Here is a 16,341-nt window from a genome sequence, read left to right as displayed (position 1 = left end):
GATCCAGCTAAAGGGATCTGCAGAAGGCCGTGAGTGTGCTTGTGTGTGCTCTGAGTAGCCTGATCTGCTGTGGCAGGTCAGGTGGCAATCATGCCAAACTCAGCCAACCAGTAAGGGGGCAAGTGCATCAGCTCTGCTGTGACAGGCCAGCTCCATCAGTCCTCCTCTCCCTCTACTGTCGCCCAGAAGCACCCATTCCAGCAAACTTCCTCAGAGGGAGAGATAGGAAGCAGAAGGTTCCTTCTATCAGCTCTTGCCCATCAGGCGCCTCCAGCCCCTGCACTGTGCCTGATGGTCATTATAGGAACTATAGCTTAGAAATTGATGCTTGAGTTTTCATTTTCATTTCCCTCATCCCTCCCTCTTTCCCCTTGCATATCATGCTTTTTAGACTGTAAGCCTGCAGGGGCAGGGGCCGTCTTGTTTTACCTGGCTGCATGTAAGCTGCTCTGGGAGCCGTTTTGGCTGAAGAGCAGGATACCAATGCTCTAAGTAAGTAAATAAATGACAAGCACAAGTGCTTGCAAAGGCAGAGGGAAGGCCCTTTTGATCCCGCGCTAGGAAAGGGACATCTCCTCTGCCAACGCAGCTGCTGAGCCCCCTCCTAGGAACAGATGCGTCCATGGGACTGGGCTGCCTCAAAACAAACAGGGGGTCAGATACTGAGGCAACAGGCCCTGCAGGGAAGAAGTGATCCCCGCCAACCTCTCCCGAAAAGGCTCATCTTTGTTCTCTCGGCGTTTTCAAGGCCAGCTCGGTACTGGGCCACACTAAAAACCCCGCAGTGCTTCCTTCTGGGCACACAGAGAAAGGCAGCTGCTCAGCCACAGGGCCAGCTACGGGGACTCACCACTTGCAGCTTGATCTGGATGCAGACAGACTTCTTCTTCACGGCTGCCACACCCGTGGTGAAGGTCTTCCGCATGCTTGTGGCCCTGCGCAAAGCCAGCTGAGAACCTCCTTCCAGGCCAGCGATGGACCCAGACAGCACCATTCCTGTCCCAGCTCGGCCTGCGAAGAGGCTGCTGATTATTTTCCTGAGGAAGAGGGCAGAAGAGGGAATCAACACCATGGCCAGATGGAGGAGTGGATGCAACAGCAGGGGCAGCTAGCGGCCCAACTCCCTTCAAGGACGTTGGGATGAAGCTGCTTTGGGGAAGGGAACTCCAGGCTGCACCGATTGTCCTTCCAGCCAGCAGAGGGAGCACTAGATAATCAGGGACACCCCTGCTTCAGGTTAGGCGAGGAAAGGAAAGGAAAGGAAAGGAAAGGAAAGGAAAGGAAAGGAAAGGGAAACAAGACCTGCTCTGGGGAAAGAGAGGGGCAAGAGTAGCTTGGGGCCAGCATCTTCATGAAGATACCAGCGTGGGGTTAAACACATACACAGACATGCGATGATGAATGAAACAAGCACTTCTTCTTAGACTGGGACAGACTCCCTACCTGAAACCCAGTCGCTGTCAGTCAGTGTGGACAATACTGAGCCAAACAGACCAAAGTAAATGATTCAGCAAAGGGCAGCTTCCTATACAGTGGTACCTCTGGATACGCACACCTCCGGTTGCATAACCTCGGGATCTCCGGAACGGATCCCATCCGCAACCGGAGATACCACTGTATTCATCAGCACGACAACACCTTCCTTTATTTTTATGATAAGGCCAGAGCTCAGTGGCAGAGCCCCTGCACTGTAAGCGTAAGGTCCCAGGTTCAATCCAAGGCATCTCCAGGTAGAGCTGGCAGAGAGCCCTACCTGAAATTCAGGAGAGCTGCTGCCTAAACCCCTAACTCCAGCTCTAACCAGTCAGGACAATACTGAACTAGATGGATCAAGTGCACTTTCCTATGTTCCTAAGAGGCACAGGCATCCTGCATCCTGCATCCCCAGCGGACAGGTGTGTTAAACAAAACAGAGGTTTGGCTTTGCCATAACTGCAGCCCTTTCATACCTGATTTGGGGAGGAGAGAGAAAGCACTACTGTCTCATAACAAATGTAACTGATCCGTAGAAAAGACTTTACAAGCCGGAAAATGAGACAATGCACATACTTTTGTAAACCAAGAAAATCTTTCATAAAAACTATTTTATATATATATATATATTTTAAGGGTGAGAGGAGGGGAGGAGGAAGGGAGAGGAGGGGTGACACAGAGAGAGCAAAGGAGAGAGAGGATAATGTGCTTGCAACTTACTTCTGAGACTCCTGCAGGAGAGTCAAAGTGTTCTGGGACGCAGGATTCTGCCTGACATAGTTCAGCCAGCCCGTGGTGTCATATTCCACCCAGTTGGTGCCATAGCTGTGCCCCAGGAAGAAGTGCCGTGGCCTACTGCTTCGGAGCAGCGGGTTGTGCCCTGCAAAGAGAGAAGGCAAGGCACAAACTGTCAAGCAGACTGCTCCTCACTCACATCTGGCCTGCTTGAGTATGCCCAAAATCAGACACTGCTGTAGGTCCAGGACTCAGAGAGGGCTCTACCCAACGCCCCGCACTAAATGTAGGCTTAAGGGCGCTTGCTTCAGACTAGGTGGGGGTGGTTGTTTTTTTGTGGGTGCCCTCTGCATTATTATTACTTTGATTTATTACCCACCCTTCACCCTAAGGTCCCAGGGTGAGGTGACAACAATTTACAACATGGCATGAAAACCAGTTTTAAAACAAACTGCATGGCAATGTTGCAACAACAGGGCAGTGGTGGTGGATTTATACTGGGCTGTCTGCACATCATTCCTCTTTTGTTAGTTGTTCCGTGATGCTTCCCCAATGTGACGGCGTAATTGCTGCCTAGAGAGGCATTTGCACAACTATGGAGCATCAAAAGCTGACAATGAAAAATAAACCAGCACATTTGTGAATTAAAAGTTGCCGTATTTCAGCAGGAAGTTACAGGGCTGAAACAAAGCAGTACGTCCACCCCAAAGCTTTCCAGCTCTACAATTCTATGATTCACAGGAGCAAAGAGTATTGTAAACGGGATGGCATAGAACTGCTTTGATGCCACCAGGAGCACAAATAATCATGAATGCACAATAAAAGGGGCATCTGGAGGGGCTCCAAAATAAAACAGGCAAATGGCCACGAGAAGCACTTTAAGTACCTAAGAAGAGCCTGCTGGGTCAGGCCAAGGGCCCATCTAGTCCAGCCCCCTCTTCTCACAGGGGCCAATCAGTTGTCCCAATGGGAAACCCACAAGCAGGACCTGAGCTCAAGAGCAGCCCTCTCCCCTCCTGTGGTTTCCAGCCTCTGGGATTCAGAAGCATCACTGCCTCTAACTGTGGAGGCAGAGCAGAGCTATCCTGGTAGCAGCCACTGAGAGCCTCCTCCTCCTCCTCCATGAACTTGTCCCATCCTCTTCTAAAGCCATCCAGGTTGGTGGCCACCAATGCCTCCTGGTAGGAGCATGTTCCATAGTTCAACTATGCAACGCATGAAGGAGAACTTTGTTTTACCTGTCCTGAGTCTTCCTACTTTTGAAGGGGAGGGGGAGGGATGCTCATATGGAAGAAGGCATTTCCTGAGACAGACAGCAGAACTTTATCCCTTTACAGCCCGTGTTTTAAATTATTTTTCATAGAATCATAACACTGTAGAATTGGAAGGGACTCCAAGGGTCATCTAGTCCAATCCCCTGCGATGCAGGGATCGCAGCTAAGGCCAGCCCTCCTTGCGCCTTACCTTTCTTGTCTCCGTCCTGCGGGCCGTAGTAGGTGAAGAGCCGCTCCAGCAAAGTGTCCTCGTTGCCTCCAGGCTGCAGCGACTCCTCCTCCAGCAACCACAGCAGGCCGCGGGCCTCGTCGGTCCGGGCCAGGGAGCGGACCTGCAGGTAGGAGCCGCCCAAGACCCCCCGCTGTGTTATTTGGGTCTGTAACCTCCACCAAGAAAGCTGGGTGTGGTGGGACAGGGAGGAAGGCAAGGGGCGGGGGGGGGGCAACTTGCCCAAGAGGGGCTGCCCCGTCCCTGGGGGCAGCACTGTGTATTGCTAGCCATGCGTGCGCACACACACACACACCCTGGGTATCATCCTCCCCTTGCATAAGCTGCACACATCGCCACAAGCCGGCCTGGGAAAGCCCAGCCCTAGGAGCAATGAAGTGGTGAAAGCCAGGGGCAGGCGGGGGCAGCCTTGCGCTCGGCTCCAGCTTTAAAAACAAATACTTTGCCCAGGAAGAATCAATACTTAATACCAGAGACAGGAGAAACACACATTGTCTAGTAAAATGTTCCCGCACAAGACGTTTACTCGGTAGAAATTCAATCTGGAGGCTTAAGCAGCAAAATTACTCCCCGCAACTCAGCAGGGAGCAATTGGAGGAGCAGCTGCTCTCAACACACACACACACACACACACACACACGGCTTCAATGCTGCAGCAGCTGCCACCCTTGGTACCTGAAGTTGCCAAACTCAGGAGAAATGGGGAAGGGCCATCGCTTAGTGAGAGAAGGACCCTGCTTGGCATGCAGGATCCCAGGTTCAACCCGTGATGGGTGGAAATGTCCCCCTGCCTGAAACCCTGGAGAGACATAGCAGATGCTACTGAGCTAGAAGGACTGGTGGTCTGATTGAGCAAAAGGTAACGTCCTATGTTTGGGACGCGGGTGGCACTGTGGGTCAAACCACAGAGCCTAGGACTTGCCGATCAGAAGGTCGGCGGTTCGAATCCCCTCAACGGGGTGAGCTCCCGTTGCTGGGTCCCTGCTCCTGCCAACCTAGCAGTTCAAAAGCACGTCAAAGTGCAAGTAGATAAATAGGTACTACTCCGGTGGGAAGGTAAACAGCGTTCCCGTGTGCTGCTCTGGTTCACCAGAAGCGGCTTAGTCATGCTGGCCACACAACCTGGAAGCTGTACGCCGGCTCCCTCGGCCAATAAAGCGAGATGAGCGCCGCAACCCCAGAGTCGGCCACGACCAGACCTAATGGTTAGGGGTCCCTTTACTATCTATGTTCATAAGAAGAGCCTGCTGGATCAGGCCAAACGGGGACCACCTGGTCCAGCACCTTGTTCTCACAGGCCTCAAAGTGAAGCCTGCAAGCAGGACCCGGGCGCAAGAGCACTCTTCGCTCCTGTACTTTCCAACAAATGGTATTCAGAAGCATTGCTGTCTCCATTCATGGAGGCAGAGCATAGCCATCATGGCTAGTAGCCATTGATACCTTTCCCCTCCAAGAATCTGTGGGGTCCTCTTTCAAAGCCATCCAAGTCGGTGGCCATCACTGCCCCCGTTGCAGCAAGCAGCATAGCTTGACTACGTGCTGCACAAAGGACTTTCTCTTATCTGTCTATTTCAGTTCCTAAAGCAGAATCTAGATGGCAAAGCATGGCATCCAAATTAAGAAAATCCATGCATTCTGATTTCGTTTTTAAGAAGGGGTGGGTGGGGAGAATCTTCGAAGAGAAGCTGGCAGTGGCAATTCAGGACGGCCCTCCTGGGAATTGCAAGGCAGAAGCATGGAAATTTCTGAGCCAGGCATGGACCTCGGCATCCCAAGATGCTTTGGTTTTTAATTGAAAGGGGAGAGGCGGAGAGATCTCTCGCCTCCGTGGCTGATGAGTTAAGACTGGCAGGTGGAAGGAGGGAGGGAGAGAATGGGCAGTTCTTAGTGAAATCCCAGGTGCTGGCTGAGAAACCAGCAGAACTTTTGGTTTGAAGAGGCATAGAGTTGTCATGCTCTGCACTTCTCATATTCCACCCCTAAGAGAGGGAGGGAGGGAGAGAGGGGGAGAGAGTGCCTTAAAGCAGGAGTGGCCAGAGGAGAGATCAGGATCTACTGGTTTGTCTCTGGGCAATCTGCAGTAGCTCTCTCTCCCGAGCCGGCTCCTGGCCTATAAAACAGGATACTCTTCCTGAGCCAGGCCCATGAATCCCTTAGGAACAGAGGAAGCTGATGTATACTGAGTCAGACCACTGGTCCATCCAGCTCACTATTGCCTACACTGGCAGGCAGTGGCTCTCCGAGGTTTCAGAAAGGGGGCACTCCCAGACCCAGCTAGAGATGACGAGGATTAAACCTGGGATCACGCTGGCATCCCTCCTCTAAAACGAAGTAAGATTAAGGGCTGACTGAAGTACAGTGGTACCTCGGGTTACAGACGCTTCAGGTTACAGACTCCGCTAACCCAGAAATAGTACCTTGGGTTAAGAACTTTGCTTCAGGATGAGAACAGGATGAGAACAGAAATTGGGCTCTGGCGGCGCGGCAGCAGCAGGAGGCCCCATTAGCTAAAGTGGTGCTTCAGGTTAAGAACAGTTTCAGGTTAAGAACAGACCTCCGAAACGAATTAAGTACTTAACCCGAGGTACCACTCTAGGAGCAGAGGAAGCTGCCTCCTACTGAGCCACGCCATGGATCCACCTTGCTTGGCTTTGTCTACAATGACTGGCAGCAACTCAGCCCTACCAGGAGATGTCACTGGGGCCTGGGTGCTTTTGACGCGGGAGCCTGTGCAGCTCTGCTGTCGAGTTTGATTGCTGCGTGTTGGGCTCTTTCATCCCCGTCCACAGCAAGGAGGCCGTCCCTCTTCCAGACCGCCTCATGCTGATCTATTTCAATTGCCAATATCACTGTTGCCGTTTTCAATAATTTTAGTGTTCAGTGATTTGCAAGTAGCAGGGTTTGTGTGTTTTCAACTTAACGATTTATTTGTTGTTGTTTTTTTAAAAAATATCTCTTGAGCTTGCCAGGAGTGCTTAGGGACCAAGAATGGTAGGAAATCAATTTGGAAATAATAATAATAAGGATCTGAGCAGTGGGAGAAAGAAGGCGGGTCCGTGACCCCAGCCCCCCTGGGAGAGTCATGGTGGAGTGGTTTCAAAAGCAGCCCCACCTTTTGCAAGCGTGCGTGGAAAGCTCCTTTGTTTGCAAGTAACTCACGGGCAAGAGGATAAGTGAAGTGGGGGGACACATCCCTCCCGGCCTCCTAATGCGGCACAAACTGACGAAATTCATCAGCCGCACTGCTGTGTGCTAACAGGCCCCTCCATTAGGATGACAAGCAGCAGCAGGGACTTTCAAGCCTCGCCGCCTCCCCACTCCTTTATTGGCTCAGATGCAAACGGAAAAGGAAAATTATGGGCGCGCGGGACAAACGGGGGAGCAACAGCGGCTTCCTTCGCTTCCGCTGCTCCCCGCCCGGCAAAGCTCCCTCCTCAGGTCGCTGGAGAGAGAGGGAGACCCTGCAGGTGGTGCTGAGCCGCAAGTCCCATTGCATTGTCTATGTTTCATTGTTGTAAGCTGCTCTGACACCTACATGGTGAAAAGCAGGATACCAATTTCAAATAACACCAAAGCGAAATTCGCAAGAGCCCATGAGGAGCCTGCTGGGTCAGGCCAAAGGGGGCCCATCGAGTCCCCAAACCCCATAAAATCTCTCTTCCACCCTAAAGGCCAGTGTGGGGAGAAGAAGACCAGTAACACACCCTGACGCCAGGAGAGGGGGCTTTCAAAGCTCCCCAGGAGAGCAGCTGCAAAAGGCACCAGGTTCAGATCCCGAGACGTCGCATTGAAAGGATCCAAGCAGAAGGCATTGGGGAGCTGCTGCCAGTTAAAGCGGACAATGCTGGGCTAGACTGACAGCCTGACCTTGCATAAGGCAGCTGCCCATGACCCCAAATCAGAAGCCTCAGCGGCAGGTGTGCTTAACGTTGGAACAGTTCCAATCACGTAAGGGGGGGAAGCTTCCCCACACCCTCTCATTGAAAGCAGGGAGGCCCTCCCCTCATGTACCACTTGCTACACACACACACACACACACACACACACACACACACGGAGCCATTCTCCTTAAATGCTTTTGCCCCACACCAAAGTTGCTTTCAGTCACAGGAGCTTGGCTGCTGAGAAATGCGCTTGGGGAGAGAAACTGCAGAGGGTAAGTGGAGAAGGGGGAGCAATGGGGTAGGTTCTGCACCTCTCGCACCCATGCACCCATTCCATGGTGAAATCCATTCCCCCACGCATGACGCCTGCACTGCAACTCCCCCCCCCCTCACACAAACACACACAGCGAGTTCATAGCCCCCTTCATCCAGTCAGATCTGCCTAGATCAGAGCGAAGCCCTAACTAACCCTGACAGCCGTCTCCCTACCTGGAGCCAGCGCTTTCTCCTCGTTAGCGTTGGCTAATTGGAAGGATAAATGCTCTGCCAAGGTTGTAGCTCCCAGTCAGGAAGCCGGTTCCCTCAGTGGCAGCTGTCAGGCTAGGAGGTCTGAAATGCACCCCACCCCCTTTCTCGCCCTCCCCGTCCCCCCCTCCCCAACATGCTCTGGGCACAGCACCCCTTGGCTAGCAGCAGGGGAAACGAGGGCTTGGATCCATGCTGGGGAAGGCACCAATGCGCCCATGGAATGACCCGGTTGTCCCCACTGGGCAAAGCCTTGCAAGCAGACCTCTGGGGTCACCAGGAGTGAAGCACCCCAGAAGGTGACCAAAACCCACCTAGTCCGACTCCAGAAGCAGGACCAGCCACCTCAACCACCACTCCTGGTTGAAACCCAGAGAATGTGTGTATGCTGCAAGCTGAGAAGCTGCAGGAAAGGGTGTTATAGCAGAACGATGGCTCCAGAAGGCTCAAGTTAGGGGAGCCAAGCTCACGGGTCAAGGTCTCAAGAAAGCTACGCAGTGTCCCCATGCAGGAAATATGCAGGGTGAAAGGAAAGCTGGAGGGTTGTTGCCACCATGACCAGCTCCTGGACACCCTGGCTGCTTTTGTGCCCAGGAGGCAGGACTAGACAGGGCTTTGGTCTGACCCCACAAGGCAAGGCTTGGCTTCTTTAGCCACAGGCTGCAAGGGAACCCATTGGAAGCCTCCAAACCAACCAGCAGAAACCACCTGCATCCCACTGTCAAGCCGGTCAGACTGGCACGAGTTCTTTCCGGCCTTGAGGATAAGGCCACGTTCACACCACACATTGGAAGCACATGGAATTCTGGGAACTGTAGTAAGAATGTCAGTGCAGCCTGGTGGATCAGGCTCATGCCCCATCAAGTCCAGTGTCCTGCTCTCACACTGGCCAACCAGGAGCCTGAAGGAGACCTGCAAACGAGACCCAAGCGCAGGGACACTCTCCCCTCCTGCGGCTTCCAGCAACTGGGCATTCAGAAGGGTTTGCCTCCAAGTAGTTTAGTCCTCGCAGAGCAACAATTCCTAGAGTTTCCTACAGTTTCCAGGATTCTTGCGACGGGGTGCTTTAAAACGGTGTGGAATTGATCTAAATCTTCTCGTCCGCACACTCACTTGCTTCCCTTTGTTTCTGCCCCGGGTTTCCCTGAAGCTGTGCCCAGACTGCCCAAGCCTTGCCTTTTACACACCCCAGGTCTGAGAGGCATGCTTGCAAGGGACATATCTCAGTCCAAAATTGAGCAAAAAAAGAGAGAAAGAGCTCTCTCTCGTGCACACACACTCACTGGCTGACTGTGTTATGAGAGAGAGGAAGCCTCTGTGGCTCAGACTGCAGGCAGGAAGTTGTCTTGAACCCCACCACCTGCATGCATCCGCCCCGCCCAGCAGCATCAGAAAAAAGAACCACCTGCAGCCAAGCAGCTGCCCTGTTTGAGGGCAGGCAGAGGACCAGATGCAGGGAGAGGGGGCAGGAGGAGGGATGGAGCAGGAATGGGCAGCGGCAGGGGTGGCAGCCATCCCCCGTGAAGAGCCCTCACATGCAGCTTACCAGTGCCTGGTGGGACGCTTGGTCTACTGTGGCTATAGACCCAGATGTATTAGGCTCTAAGGCATCTAAGGAAAGGTCTATGTTTTCCTAGAGAAGGACGGACAGAGGAGGCGTGATTAGTGGCCCGTGGGGCTACAGATTACAGTTAAAAAGGCAATCAGAGACAGAGAAAAAAAAGAGAGAAGGGGACGGGTTGGCGGATGTGGAGAGAAGTGGTCAGTGCATTAGTTGGAACAGAATCTATGGGGGCAAAGTCACACACACAGCAGGGGGTTCCCTGGATAGCCCGGTGGTGTGTGAACACCACCCCTTCTCCCACCCCCACCAAATCCTGTTGCCTAAAGAGCTGGCGCCAGACTGGCAATCCATGCACTGTGGGCAGGGCAGGGGAAAAGGAATCTCCTTGTGTGTTGGAGGAGGGGGTTGTCAATATCGTCACCGCCCCCCTGCCACCCACCCTGTGCACAATGCAGGGCTTGTCCAGCAGCAACAGCACCTGGAATCCTGCATAAATGTTTTCAAACAATTAAATTAAAAGGAAGCTCCTGGTTCTGAAGGACAGCCAAGAGAAACTTTGAGAGACATCAACCCTGATCTCACCACCATCACCAACCCCAAGCCATCCCACTCAAACAAACTCCGGATTTAATCCAGGTGTCTGAAAGGACAGCTCAGGGGCCCAGAATAACACACAAAAAAAACCCAAAAAAAGTTTGGTTTTGCCTCTGGGGGAAAAAAAGGTCATGTTCAGACCACAATATTTCCTGGATTCCTGGGTCTCAGAAATGCAACTGGCTAGTCTCCCCTGCAGGATGGCATTTCTGATTTTGGCCACTCCTTGTGCTGTGCTAGCTGCTCTCTTGCAGTGCACAAATTTGGGAGAACGGCTGCATCCTGCACCCCAGGTATGGTAGTGGCAGCGTCACCACAGGAGAGAAGGGTGCAGGGTTGAGGTTTTGCAGCCAGATGCAGAAAGCATTCTACTGCATTAATGCAGGCCAAAGGTTTAAGAAAACGTGTGGGGAAACTTTGGTCCTCCAGAGGCTGCTGAACCACAGCTCCCATCATCCCTTGCTGGGGCTGATGGGAGTTGTAGTTCAGCTACACCTGGAGTGCCACAGGCTTCCCACACCTGGTTAAGGGGATGGGAGAGGAGTCACAGTATCATAAAATTCTAGAGTTGGGTGGGAACTCCCCCACCCCAAGAAATCATTTTATCCAACCCCCTGCAATGCAGCAGTCACAGCTAAAGAATTTCTGACAGATGGCCACCCGACCTCAAGGGGGCAAGAGGGAGAGAGGGAGGCAACTCATGAAAACCCCTGCTCCTGGGAGGCGGCAGATCAGATGCTACTCATTAGGGTTAATAAGAGGGGGGGATCTAAAATGAGCCTCCTCCCTCGTTGGTTTCAATCAGCAGCTGAATTAGGGTCTCAATTAGAAAGTGGCGCAGAAAAAGGATTAAGCCAGATGATAGAGGGGGGGTATCTCAGCACAGTACTTGGGCGCCCCACCCTTTCCACCTGAGAACTGACTCAGGCACTGCCTGCTGCTTGAGCGTTAGGGACTGGGGTGGGAGCTACGAGCCCCTTTCCCCCAAACCAGACGATACCTCCTTGTATCTCTCCAGCTCCTGCACGAAAGTGCGCTCGTGGAAGAGGGTCTGCAGCCGCTCCTGGGCATAGTTGTGGCACAGCTCTTCAAAAGTGGCCCCGCGGCTCTGGCCAGCCATCTCGGGGTTCTGGAAGCCGGGGGTGTCCACAATCATCATGGAACACAAGGACCGCTGGCTGGACTTGAGGGCCCTCAGCAGACAAAGGAAGAAAAGTGGGGTTAGAGGATTCTTTTTCCTGCAGGGTGGAGAGGGCTTTAAGCCCCCAAGTATTAAAAGTGCAGGGGTTAGCACTGGTCTCCACAGCCCTGGACTGGCCAGCAGTATGGCTACAAACGTGCCATACATTTAAAGCACTGGCCTGATCCTGAAGGGCTCTTAACAGATTAGCCCCAGAGAAAGAAGTGCTCCTTTCCAAGGACTCCTAATTCAGTCTTTGCTTCTCCATATGCAGCTGTGACCTCTGCTGCCTTGGCGAAAAAAGGAAGCCACCCCAATTCCGTGATTTCTGGGATTGCTTAGAGATCTGCACTGGTTGCTGATCTGCTACCGTGCCAAAAGTTCAAAGTGCTGCTATTAGTATATAAAACCCATAACTGGGGACCAGTTTACCCTGCATGTGCCCACTCAACTGCTTTGATCAGTGAAGCTATCACTGCTACAGGTGCCAGACAATACCTTTCTGCATTTTTAAGAACCCAATTGCAGCACCTACCCTTTGCAATTCCCTGCCTATCGATATCAAGTAAGCCTTCGCTGTACTCTTTGCAGTGCCTGCTAAGAACATTCCAGGATTCAACTTGGTGGCCGTGTAATGCTGGCAAGCTGGGCCAGACCAAGGAACAGGAGCCTTGCTGCCCTCGGCTCTGCAGAAGCAGCCTTGCAAAGCAGGGATGGGGAAGTTCTGTTAGAAGGGGGGGAAAGCTTTTCCTCTCCTCGTTAGCTCAGCTAATGCACTTGGGGTCTGAAAAGGTCGGGCGCATTGATGGAGCTTGCTAAGGATTAGCCAACAGGAGGGGGAAAGAAAGAGAAGGAGGAGGAGGGTTTTTTAACTTGGGTGAAGCAGGGATGGGTGAATCTGGCCATTTTGGTTTATCCTTTTTTTTACAGCCTAATGTTCCGTTCTCCACATTGGTTTGCAATTTATTTAAGGACCCCATGAAAAGTCATCAAGCATTTTAGTGCAGGTTTCTCCTAACACACACATTTCTGTATGCAGCTTCCCTTAACGTCCACGCTTTTGCAAAGCCATTTCCCCTCATGTAATGTGTTTTTGCATGTTCTTTTCACTTACATATGAATGTTTTATTTTTTTTATTTCGCAACATTTATATGCTGCTTGACGGTAAAGGAAAAAAGTATCCAAAACCATTTACAAAAACAATAAAACTATCTGTTAAAAATAGTTCAAAACAACTATTGGAAACTGTTAAAAAATAAATAAATCAGCTATAAGCTAAAAACCAGATGACAACATAGTCTGGACAGGCATTGTGTAATGAAAATGTTTAAAGCAGGCACTAGTGGGCATTGGGAAGGCAGGGGCCTTCAGTCCTTGCAACTGTTCCATCAGGACAAGACCTCCTAGAAAGTGTTGCCAAGACCACTAGGCCTGAGCTGGGGCTTCTTTTCTTGAATAAACATTTAACTGCTCTGGCCTCGAGTGATTTATTGCTTTTGTTGCTGACCTATGCCTGGCTCAAGCCCTGACAACTGGCCCCAAGCTAGACTGTGCATTTTTTACACAAAGGAAAGCAGGAAGCTGCTTTCCACTGTATCCTCTGGTTTCTCTGCAGAAAACTGCCTGAAACTGAGTCAGACCATGGGTCCATCTAACTCAGTATTGTCTACACTGACTGGCAGCAGCTCTCCAAGGTTTTAGGCAAGGATCTTTCCCAGCTCCATCTGGAGATGCCACTAGGAACAGAGCCTGGGACTTTCTGCATGCAAGGCAGGTAGGTGGTCTCCCACAGAGCCAGAATTTGCACTGCAAAGCCTGGAGAACGGCCACGTTTCAAAAGATGGCTGCATTCTGATAAACGCATCATTTTGGAAGGTGCAGGTTTGCTGGGTCCGCCTCTGAAAGCAAGCTTGAATCCTCTGCCTCCCCCATCCCTAGAAAGACCCACTGCTGGCACTTCCATACCTGTTGAGGAGTGAGATGAGCAGCGTGAAGAGTTCAGAGTACAGGCCTGAGGCGAGGGCCTCCAAGCACTCCAGAGCAGTTGTCTTTGGGCCTGGGGGAGCAAGAGACAAGAGACACCCTCAGTGAGGAGGAAAGGATAAAATGACGCATGATACAGAGAAAGTGTATAGAAAAAAAGCTTTTCTTTCTTTCTCTCTCTCTCTCTCTCTCTCTCTCTCTCATATATAACACTAGAACTCAGGGAGTGATCATTTTATGATATTATGGCAGCGGACAAAGCTGATATTGTAACTTTTGAATAATTGTTTATTAATCTTTTTAAAAATGCACGCTAGAACTTGTTCAATGAATCTGAATGCTGGAAGATTCAGGGCAGCTAAAAGAAAGGACTTCTTTTGAACTACGGAACTCCTTGCCAAATGAGACAGCAATGGCCCACATGATAAATGGCTTTAAAAGAGAATGAGACAAATTCATGGAGGAGAATAAGGCTGCCAGTAAGGCTAGCCCTGACGGCTATGTTCTCTCTCCACTGTCTGCAGCAATACGCCTCTGAATGCCAGCAGCAGGAGGGGAGAGTGTGGCTCTTGCGCTCCAGCTCTGCTTTTACAGGTTTCCCACCAGGGCACCTGGCCAACCACTCTGAGAACAGGAGGCTGGACTAGAGGGGCCACTGGCCTCATCCAGCAGCCAGGCTCTGCTCCTCATGTTCCCTTGTTTTTAATTCCTCCCCCCAAAACAATACCTTGTGTGATAAGTGAAAATGGGGGTACATGCAATTTTTTAAAAAAGCCCAGAATATTTTTTGTTGGGAATTCTAGACACAGAGATGATTCCATGCAATTAGACGTGGGTTGGGATTTTTTATTTTTATTTTTTGAAGTATCTATTCATTTAAACATGCTATCCAATCCTAAATGTAGTGACATTTGGAGAAAGTGATCTTTGGAGTTTAAAAGCAATATATCCAGAAATTTATTCCTCAATCCTCTGCTATCATTGGGACATAATACTGGATAGATTCTAATTATGATTGTCATTTGGACCTGACCTCTGTTTATTAAAAGCACATTTTAAAATCCTTTGATGTGTGCCTACCCCAATCAACAAAAACCCTTTTAAAATGCCTCTCTTTAATCATTTTTGGGATGCTGTACTTTTCTGTGCCGCTGTTACATACAAGGAAATTTATTAAAAGAAGAAAGCGTGGGTTGCATAGATGAAAATGTATTAAAACAAGAGATTGTGTGTTGTATCCAATGTTAATTAGAGCAGACCCATTGAATCCAGTGGAATGAGCGGGTGAGACCAACAGCGGGTCCCACGGTCAAGCAGGTGATTTCTGCGCATGCTGTAATTGAAAATGGGGGAGGGGAGGCTGATGGGGCTCATCCACCTGGGAAGGTAGCCCACCTAGGAGAAGGAAAACTCTGATCCTAAACCTCCGCTGCCTTGCAGCAGGATATCCTTGAGAGAAGAAAAGGCTAAGGAGAAAACCCTCCACGGATCCAGAGTGAAATCCCTAAAACGGTTGGATGGCGCCTTGTGCAACTCCTGGAGTTGATGGAAATGCCTTGCTCTGCTTACCTTTGGACCACACCAGTGAGGCTGAGGAGGGGTCTTGTTGTCTGGGCAGCCCAGGACCTCCATACAGCCCTGGGGAGGTCACTTGGGGGCTGCAAACGCAGCAAAAACAACACAGGAGGCCGCAGTGACGAGTTCCCGGTCTCTACAGCCACAGCAGGAGCTGTGATTCTCCTGCGGTTTGATTTCACCCCTGAAGGCGCACACTTCCATTGTCTCCCAAGGCAGATGGATGCCAAGAGCAACAGACCCATTGAAATTACTGGATGTGACTAACAGTTGTGTGTGTGTGCACACACATATATAAGGGACAGGAAGGACCGATGGCCCCGCCTCGCTCTACTTCTGACCCTTGCAGGTTCAACTTACCTGAGCCATCTGCCAAGGCAGCTTCCTCCGGCCCCTGGCGGAAGGAGGTGGATCTTTGCAGGGTCCCTTTGGGCTGGTGCTTGAAGATGGATGAGGACAGCTCTTCCAGCGTGCAGCCCAGCAGGTAGGCTGCTTTCTGGGCCCACTCGTGGCGAGCAAACTGCTTCCTCCCAGCTGAAAAGAGAGGAGGGAGGGATGGAGAGAGAGAGAGAGAGAGAGAGAGAGAGAGAGAGCGCATCAGGTCTGAGTCAAGAGAAGCGAAGAGGCTCCCTTGTGCTGGCCTGGTGGGGGTGGGGGAGAGACGACATTTCTGGAAAGGACCCAAGGGCTCAGCACCATATGCAAGCCAGCACTCATCCTTCCCCTTGTCAACAGAGAGCTCCAGGCCCCACTCGCAATGTGGAAGGAGGAGGCCAGGAGGGGAGGGGAGAGGAGAGGCCTGCCAGGGACAACACAAGCATCTGATTCTCCACACATGAACAGTGGAAAGGGAATAAAATTCATTAGGTAAGGGATCACGCTTTATCAGGGTTCGGCATGGCACGACCCACTGCTTGGCCTTGTCATCGTTCACATTGTACAGAATTAAAAAGCAAGACGTTGCAGGGGAAGGGAGGGGTGAAAGAAATGTGAGGGGGCAAAGAGAGAGAGACATAATGAAAATGTATTTAGGAGCCTGATGAGGGGAGATTGGAGGTCAACAGCTTAATGCTTCTTGCCAGGCAAAGCATGGCAATGAGCCATTGCAGGACGGGCTGTAGGCAGCCAGGGAAGAAGGGGCTGTGGAGAGAATAGCAGAAAGGCAGCCCTCTCTCCGCCTTGCCAGAACTGGGGGGTGGGAGGTGGGGGGACAACCAGAAACATCACCTGCTGGTGACAGCCACCCAGCTGTCCACCCGCCCATCAAGAAACACAGCTGTGGCAGAGGGTGGCAGAGGATCTGCCTTGCAAGCAGAAGGTCCCC

At 51.5% G+C, this 16,341-nt stretch overlaps 1 protein-coding gene across 8 annotated transcripts in view; it reads right to left on the bottom strand.

Annotated features, from left to right (window-relative positions):
* The window catches only part of MYO18A (myosin XVIIIA), a 145,997-nt gene that overhangs the window by 59,153 nt on the left and 70,503 nt on the right, over positions 1–16,341 (bottom strand). For all 8 annotated transcript variants that reach the window (XM_077919602.1, XM_077919603.1, XM_077919595.1 and 5 more), the window contains 7 exons: positions 15,378–15,551; positions 13,425–13,515; positions 11,279–11,471; positions 9,667–9,753; positions 3,673–3,814; positions 2,194–2,353; positions 851–1,037 (listed from right to left, as the gene is read on the bottom strand). In XM_077919602.1, coding sequence (XP_077775728.1) covers positions 851–1,037; positions 2,194–2,353; positions 3,673–3,814; positions 9,667–9,753; positions 11,279–11,471; positions 13,425–13,515; positions 15,378–15,551 — 1,034 coding nt within the window. The remainder of the gene's footprint in view (positions 1–850; positions 1,038–2,193; positions 2,354–3,672; positions 3,815–9,666; positions 9,754–11,278; positions 11,472–13,424; positions 13,516–15,377; positions 15,552–16,341) is intronic.

Source organism: Podarcis muralis, chromosome 15 (genome assembly GCF_964188315.1).
Source record: "Podarcis muralis chromosome 15, rPodMur119.hap1.1, whole genome shotgun sequence".
Taxonomy (NCBI): domain Eukaryota; kingdom Metazoa; phylum Chordata; class Lepidosauria; order Squamata; family Lacertidae; genus Podarcis; species Podarcis muralis.
This window is presented reverse-complemented; position numbering and strand designations above follow the sequence as displayed.